This window comes from Setaria italica, chromosome VI (assembly GCF_000263155.2).
Source record: "Setaria italica strain Yugu1 chromosome VI, Setaria_italica_v2.0, whole genome shotgun sequence".
In the NCBI taxonomy this organism is placed as follows: Eukaryota; Viridiplantae; Streptophyta; class Magnoliopsida; order Poales; family Poaceae; genus Setaria; species Setaria italica.
Window position 1 is genome coordinate 34,336,792 of NC_028455.1, and position 8,265 is coordinate 34,345,056.

At 52.4% G+C, this 8,265-nt stretch overlaps 2 protein-coding genes across 2 annotated transcripts; one reads left to right on the top strand and one right to left on the bottom strand.

The window, feature by feature from the left end:
- Window positions 1-956: 956 nt before the first annotated feature.
- Window positions 957-3,294, bottom strand: LOC101752490 (calcium-dependent protein kinase 21-like). Its single transcript, XM_022827784.1, is given in 4 exon segments — window positions 957-1,978; window positions 1,981-2,007; window positions 2,104-2,139; window positions 2,142-3,294. Coding segments are annotated over 4 exon segments (1,989 nt in total). The 5' UTR covers window positions 3,169-3,294; the 3' UTR covers window positions 957-1,079.
- Window positions 3,295-3,869: 575 nt separating this feature from the next.
- On the top strand, window positions 3,870-6,974 carry LOC101752900 (probable RNA methyltransferase At5g51130). Its single transcript, XM_004974007.4, has 8 exons — window positions 3,870-4,229; window positions 4,956-5,070; window positions 5,327-5,374; window positions 5,478-5,718; window positions 5,821-5,908; window positions 6,005-6,070; window positions 6,394-6,462; window positions 6,550-6,974. The coding sequence occupies exons 1-8, from the start codon at window positions 4,050-4,052 to the stop codon at window positions 6,637-6,639; spliced, it is 897 nt and encodes a 298-aa protein (XP_004974064.1). The 5' UTR covers window positions 3,870-4,049; the 3' UTR covers window positions 6,640-6,974.
- Window positions 6,975-8,265: the final 1,291 nt, after the last annotated feature.

The following is an 8,265-nucleotide window of genomic DNA, read 5'->3' on the forward strand; positions in this document are numbered from 1 at the left end:
CTTATGTATGGGTTTTGTAATAGTCTACGTTTAATACTCCTAATTAGTATCTAAACATTCGATGTGACGGGTGCTAAAAATAAGTCAGTGGAAGAAAACGGGGCCTTATTCCCCCAAAATATTACTGCACTCTTGTTACTTACCTGGATGGCTGGTGTATATTACCACGTCCAAACATCATGTTCACTGTGTGTTGCAAAAACTGTCACCTCGATGGTATGCTCACTTCCACTTTAACAGACATTTCAACAATGTGTTGGCTGGGGTTAAAATGTATGAAACGGTTGCTTGCAGCACCTATACTGTAGTTAGTTGTTGGTATTCTATGAACATGTTTGTTCGTTGGACGTTGGGTGTAAAATGTTTGTTTCGCTAGCAGACAGACACAAGCATGAGGTACGAAAGAAATGGTCAGTTATTCAAGCCTTTTGGTGGGTTTCAGTTTGTAATTTATTCACAGCTCTTCTTAAAATTCCAGATTCAGATTTCTTCCTGTTGCTCTGCCGCCTCTGTGCGTCTCTTCTTTTGCAGGTAAGTTTTGAATCTGTAAATTCAGTCCTAGTTACCCCCATTGAGAAATGATTTTTCTGTCAGATGAGCATCAAATCAAACAGCACACGTGTTCATCACCAGTAACTCCACATCAGTCTTCGGGGGCGTTTGGATGTCAGGGGCTAAACTTTAGCCCTGTCACATCACACGTTCAGATGCTAATTAGGAGGACTAAATATGAGCTAATTAAAAAACTAATAGCAGAACCCATAGGCTAAATCGCGAGACGAATCTATTAAGCCTAATTAATCCATCATTAGCGAATGGTTACTGTAGCACCACATTGTCAAATCATGGACTAATTAGGCTTAATAGATTCGTCTCGCGATTTAGCCTAGGGGTTGTGCAATTAGTTTTGTAATTAGACTATGTTTAATACTCCTAATTAGTGTCCAAACATCCGATGTGACAGGGGCTAAAATTTAGCCCCTCCCTGCCAAACACCCCCGAAGGAATCCGAGAAGCGGTGAAGATTCCTTTCTTGATCGTGGCTGCCCCCTCGATGCCGGCCTCCAACTGGTTTGGTCTCACGGCATGTCCTTGAAGAGCTTCCGGCTGAGGCTGCTGAAGTTTGCCCTTGAGTACTGTCTCGACCCGTTCCTCCAGTCCGTCCCGGCCTTCATCATGAGCTCGAACTCCTGGTAGCTGATGCGGCCGTCCTGGTCGGTGTCGACGTCCCGGATGATGTCGAGGATGACCTGCTCGTTGGGCCCCAGCTCCTCCCTGAGCTCTTCCAGCTCGATGAAGCCGCTGCCGTCCTTGTCGAAGTACCTGAACGCCGACGCCAGGTACTCGTCGCTGGCCTTCTTCTTGAGGTGCAGCGAGACGGTGACGAACTCGTCGCAGTCCAGCGTGCCGTTGCCATCCGTGTCCGCCGCCTCGAGGAGCATCCGGATCTCCGGCTCCGGCACCGGCTGGCCGTTGATGTGGAGCCCCTCCATGAGCTCCTCCAGCGACAGGTTCCCGTTGTGGTCCTTGTCCATGAGCCGGAACATCTGCACGTACTTGTCCAGCTCCTCCACGGGGAGGCTCCGCGCCACCACGCCCAGCGCCTTCTTCTTGAACTTGTTCATGGCGGAGAACTGCTGCAGCCGGGCGCGCACGGCGTCGCCGAGGGACACGTTGGGCGCCGCGTCGGCGTTCTTGAGCCACGGGTGCTCCAGGACCTGCCGCGCCGTGGGGCGGGTGGAGGGGTCGGCGTCGAGCATGCGGCGGACGAGGTCCTTGGCGGCGGCGGAGACGCGAGGCCACGGCTCGCGGTTGAAGTCGATGCCGCCGCGGAGTATCGCCTGCGCGATCTTCTCGTCGTTGTCGCCCCAGAAGGGCGGCACGCCGCAGAGGATGATGTAGAGGATGACGCCGGCGCTCCACACGTCCACCTCCGGCCCGTAGTTGCGCTTCAGCACCTCGGGGGCCATGTAGTAGCGCTCCCCACCACCTCCGTGAACCGATCGCCTGCAGCAGTTGCAGATCATGGCGATGATCATCGCTCGATCACAATTCGCGACGGAATAGAGGAGACTGTTTTGTTGGTGAAGAAAGATGACATACCGGGGTTGAAGAAGACGGAGAGGCCGAAGTCGATGACTTGAGCGGGGAGTCCTCGGACTTGTTGGCGAAGAGGAAGTTCTCGGGCTCGAGGTCCCGGTGGATCACGCCGTCGGAGTGGCAGAGCTGGACGACGCCGACGATGGTGCGGAAGATGTTTGCCGCGGCGCGCTCCGAATAGTGGCCGCGGGCGACGATGCGGTCGAAGAGCTCACCGCCCTCGCAGAGGTCCATGACGAGGTGCACGGCGCCGCCGCCGTCCTCGCAGCAGGCCTCGCGGAGCCGCACCACGGCGGCCCCGCCGCGGGCCGACATTCGGCGCATGATGGCCACCTCCCGCTGCACGTCCGCCGCGTGCGCCGCCGCCGCGGCCGCCGCCCTGTCCTGCCCCGGCGACGCGCCGGGATTCCCCGCGGCGGGGGCTGCGGCCGGGCCACCGAGGCGGCCGCCGCCGCCGCGGGGGCGGCGGGGCCTCCGGATGGTCTTGCACGCGAGCGCCTCCCCCGTGGCGGCGTCGCGGCAGCGGCGCGTCACCCCGAACTCGCCGCGGCCCAGCTCCCGGCCCAGCGCGTACCGGCGCGCGAACTCGGCGGCGGTGGTCCGCACCACGGCGGGCGCGGCGTCGGCGTCCTTGCGCGGGGACGGGGACGGGGACGGGGAGGCGGTGCTGGCGCCGTCGCTGCTGGACCGGTCGTCGCGGTCGCGCTCGGTGACGGGGAGCACGAAGGAGATGCGGCTGCGGAGCTTGCGCGAGCAGGCGTAGGCGGAGTAGCAGCCCCCCATCGGAGCGCGGCGGCGACGAGACGCCTCGACGGCCGGCCGGGCGCTGCTCCCCTTCGCCTCGGCGCGTGCGCGGGGGGGCGCGCTGGGCTGTGCCTGTGTTGCCGCGCGCCAACGACGGGTCAGAGGCGTCCACGCCTTGCTCGGCTCGCCGCGCGCCTCGCGGCCGTGTCTCGTGCGTGCGTCATTCACGGGCGCGCCGGCGCGTCCGAGGTTGGTTGGGTTGTGTTTTGGCTGTCTGTCGAGTAGGAGCAGGGCTGGACTGCGTGACGGTATGCATTGTGCCATTGCACGCGCGCGGTAGCTAGGGGCTTCACTGGCAAGGCAAAAGCCTCCGGTGCTTGGTGTTTGGAAAATAGTAAAGACTAGAGAGGGCGTCCAAAAGTTCTTGTATTTGGTATATTTGTCAATAACTATGTCAGTTTTATTTTAGCTCTGGGCTGAGCTAGTTCTGTAGATTACAGAGTGGTTAAAAGTTGGACTCTTAAAACATGTAAGCACGCGGGTTACAAATACAACTTGCGGACTACGATAACATTCGATTCTTTTTAAAAAATCATCCAATTTGCTTTAGCTTTAGCTTTTACAACTAGCAGATGAGCTTGTAGTTCAGTGGTAGGACATTCACTAGAGGTGCTACACTATAAAACCCCCCTCGTTTGTGCAGCCAGGATTCGGAGGGTTTTTCAGGAACCAAAGTCGCTTCCTCTTAATGAAAAACGGTCGGGAGCAGTTCCCTTCGGTCGTGTTTTTTTTTACAACTGGAAAATCCACAATCCGAAGGTAAAACAAAGGTGCTTTCGTATACCACTCCTAATCCTGATGATTTCGACTAGAATACCAGATTACCAAACATGAGTTGTGTAGTGCGCCTAGAAGACATTCCCTATTATCGGCCCGCTCCTTTCTCATCCCACGGCCCAAGCCCAACCATCCAAGTGGCCCGCCACCGGCCTCGCCGCCGCCCTTCTTCTTCCTCCTTCCTCCCTCCCTAAAACCCGGCGCCGCTACGCAAAAGCCCGCGAGGGTTTCCACCGCCACCTCTCTCCCCGCCGCGCTCCGCTCGCCGTCGCGCCGTTCCCCTCGTTCCAACTCGAAAAGCCTCCCTCGCGGACCTCTCGCATCCGGAGGGCGGCGGCGAAGAATCCCGTCCTGCCCCTTCTCGGAGCATGGCCACCGCAACGGCGGCGGAGGACGCGCCGCCCGCGGGGAAGGGGGCGAAGGGAGAGCCCAACAGGAAGCGGAGCAACGAGCAGGGAGAGGGAGGATCCCGCGGCGGCGGCGAGCAGAAGCGGAAGAAGAAGGAGGTCTTCATCTACGGCAACTACAGGAACTATTACGGCTACCGGGTGAGCACAGAACCGCCTCTGTTCTTGCCTTCCCCCGGAAATTTCCATGGGTCGTTGCTGTTCACGCGTTATCGCCAGCTGCTCGACGATATGCTTCACCGGAGGCCGCGGTGTTCGTGGGGTTTCCGTATTTTACTGGCATAGTTTAAGATTCGAATTCAGAACAGAGTTAATGCTGCTTAGCGTGCCCCGTAGCTGTTTGACGAAATGCTTCTGAGGTCTGCCAGGCTGCAGCCTTGTTTTTCTGAGCTGCATTTGCCCTAGGGCCATGTAGTTTCATGGCTGCAGCGTTGTGCTTCTCAAGCAATTGAGAAAAAATTGCAGGGAGATGTAAGGGTGGTCTGGTGTTATTTTACTGATTTGGTTTACCAGATGGGTAGTTTTGGGTCACCAACTTAGTTTCATTTGTATCCCTTTTTCTTCCTAAGTCTTGAACTCTTGATTAGTTCAATTGGATGAGGCTTGTATCAACCCAAGGACCCAGAGAAAGCAAAACATGCATTGCATCCCCTAAGTGTGAACCTAGGTAGATGATTCAAGAGATGAAAGCACTGGTACTGGCCTGCGTGTTGCTGACCGGGCTAGTGGACAGGGACGGAGTAGATGTGCTTTCCTTTCCATAAGATCTTCCAATGCGCATACAGTATAGCATACCTAACCTTAAGAGGGAGGGAGGGGGATTTAACATTTCTCAGCTGATAGATTCTATCTTAAATTTTTCTACAGATTGATCGCAATGTTGGTGAAGACCCTCGCCTTGAGGCATTCAACAAGCAGTGGTTTGAAAACAAGGATTGTCTCGATATTGGATGCAACCAGGGATTGGTAACGATTGGCTTAGGTAATTCTTAGTTCTGTTTTGTTGCTCATGTGGCATTTTTCAACTGCAATTATTGTATACAGCTGTTGTTGTACACGCTATATTTCATTCCATGTATTGAATATTGGTGATGAACTCTGAGTTTCACTTGCTAAGTTTTGATATATCATTTGTATAGGCTGCTGTGTAGTTGTTCTTGTAGCTAAAGGTCTCGATTTCAAGATGATTGTCATTAGAGTTTCTCACTTTTGTTTTCTTAATATTGTGCTTTGTGCAGCCATGAAATTCAAATGTCGAAGAATTCTTGGAGTTGATATTGATTCAGGTTTGAATGTTACAATAAACTCCTGTTATATTTTGATTTCTCGTGGCATGTTATGCGGTTGAATATTAGGTCAGTTTAACTGATTTTGATATTGCCCTGTTAGGTTTGATCGAGACTGCCAAATGGAATCTACGAAGGATAACGCGGCAGGATAAGGTGGCTACAAAAAATGCTAAAGCTCAAGAATCATCAAATTCTCCATCTCAGAGCTCCCCAGGAGAAGTGGCATCTGAATTGTCAAATGGGAATGAACACCATGACCTTTTTAAAATTGTCTCTTTTCGACGTGAAAATTTTGTAGAAAGTTTGGATGGATGTTCAGAACGATATGACACTATACTTTGGTAAGTTAGACATCACGAGCAGAGATCTTTCAGGAATTTATGTTTTTCTTTGTACTGTTCATCCTCCAGGTGCCATTAGCTTATTTTGTTGTTCCGATGTAGTTTAAGTGTGACAAAGTGGATCCACCTGAACTGGGGCGATGAAGGCCTAGTTACTTTATTCGTGAAGATCTGGAGGCTTCTAAAACCGGTATGTATAGCTCTCTCTTTGCTGGGTTTTCTAAATTGTGCATCAATGGTAAGAGAAAAATTACTTATTTTCTCTGTTGGCTCTTTTGTTTTGCAGGGTGGAGTTTTTATCATGGAGCCTCAACCTTGGACTTCATACAAGAGAAACAGATTGGTTTCGGAGGTTGGTTCTTTTGATTCAGATTGATGACCAGCTAGTCCCTCTTTCCGTTTTCTTTTTACTGTATTGAAATTTGTGATGCTAGTTTTCCTGAGAAGTGAGAAACATATTTATGAATGGCTTAAGTTTTGACAAGTCTGTGTTCTTATCCGCTGCACTCCTGATCCTAAGCATGAGTGAACATACCATATAAGCTTAAAATCCTGAGCTGTAGATATAACTTAATAGAAGTGCTTGATTCTTCCATGCTTGTTGATCTTTGAATTTCCCTGTAGCATAGTACAGTTGCAACTTACTCTTTTTTCCCTACCTTTTTTTTTTCCCAGGTTGCCAAAGAGAACTTCAACACCATCTGCTTATACCCAGAGAAATTTCGGGAGATACTTCTGGACAAGGTATTCTATATTGGTTGCCAACTCTAAGTTCTGTTCTTGGCCCCTTTTGTGGGATTTCACTGAACCATTTGGGGATTGCCTTTCCAGGTTGGATTTAGGTCGGTAGAGTTGATTATGGACAAATTGGTGGGTGCTGTCACTGGTTTCGACCGTCCAATAGAAGTTTACCACAAATGATGAAACCAGATAAATGATTGTGGCATCCCTGCCCAAACGCACTGTGTCCTGACCAAATGACTGGAGATTTGGAAACGCTCACAAACTGAACTAGTCCATCTACAAAGGCTTGCATGTGTCTGTATTTGCGATTGTGGAAGGGGGCTATTCAGAGTTCAACGGATCAAGATGGTAGTGTGGAAATTTTGTGAGGGGAACTGTTCTTGTATATATTGTATAATGGCTACCCTTTTCCCTTTAAAGTTAGAGAGAAAAAAATCCTTCCATGAATATCTTATCTTGCCTGCTATGAGCCTATGACCATTGTTTCCATGAATTTCATATTTTGACAGCTATGAACATCTTTTTTTTTTCTTGCTAGACCCATATTAAATAAATGATTCCAGTAGCTTAATCTGCCAAGTCTGGTCATAGATTTAAGTTTGAATGTGGGGCTCAGACCCAGTGACGTGCGTTACCACGGCATTGAGTCACTAACATGTGGGACCCACAGCTAATGGGCCCAGGCGTCAGTGAGTCAATGTGTGCAACCGAATCCCCCTCTACCAATAATACCGCTGGTGCTGACATCGACAGATGTCTTGTGGATCGAGTGCTAATTTGCATGCTTTATGCATGCCCCCTTTTTACTATGAACAACTTTGTAGCTGAAGAGAATCCCCCCCAGTTCATGGGTCACTTGTAGGTCAAGCTTACGCTGACCCCATCCCAAAAGGTTTTCAGAAAAAAAGCAAGTGCTCAGTCCTTGTCTGAAAACGCCATGGCGTTCTCAGCTCCAAGGAAGGCACAGGTGCAGTACAAGTCTGTAATCCTCTCGCAGGCTAGGCTCCAAGCCAAGAAACGAATCCACATCCACATCGCCCCTGTGCAAAATATAAACGCCACCAGCCAGCCAGCCAGCTCGCCCCTGTGCTTTTGCACGCCTAGCCTACCTCTCTGCACACGAGCCAAGAAGACCCAAGAGCCCCCTCTGGCCTCTGCTCCCTGGATGCTGCAGCAGTGAGCAGTGGCTGATCAGTTGGAGGCTAGCTTGTTGGTGCACTGCACGATGTTTTGCCTGGGGTTCAACGGGTGCCAGGACGCCCACCCGTCGGCGCTGGACTACTTCCTGGCGGTGCTAGTCGTGCTCACCGCCGTCGCCGCGGCGAGGCTGCTCGTCCACGCCGTGGCGCGGTGCCTCTGCGGCGACGGAGCTGCGGCGGCGGCGCCGCCGCACCTGCCGCACCACCACCACCACCACCACAGCCCGTCCACCTCCGACCTCGACGAGGACGACGACGCGGGGCCGTGGGGCGGCGGCTCCGGGCTGGCGATCTTCGGGCAGCCCGGCCACGACGTGATGCCCCCGCCGCGGCCGACGACGCCGATGGGCGGAGTTGGCTGGTGGCGGCCGCCGCCGCCGCCGCCTGGACGGATCACGCGCGCCACGTCGCTCACCCGGTCACCCCAGCCCACTGAACCAGCAGCAGTGAACCTCGCGTAGCCGTTTACTATGTACTCCTAGTAGAAGGAGCGACGATTATACCATTGTTAGTCTAACTATTCACCGGGTTTGAGTTTTAGATTATGAGATTATTCGGACACTTTTCAGCAACAGATCATTCATGTTGAGGAAAAAAAACTAAT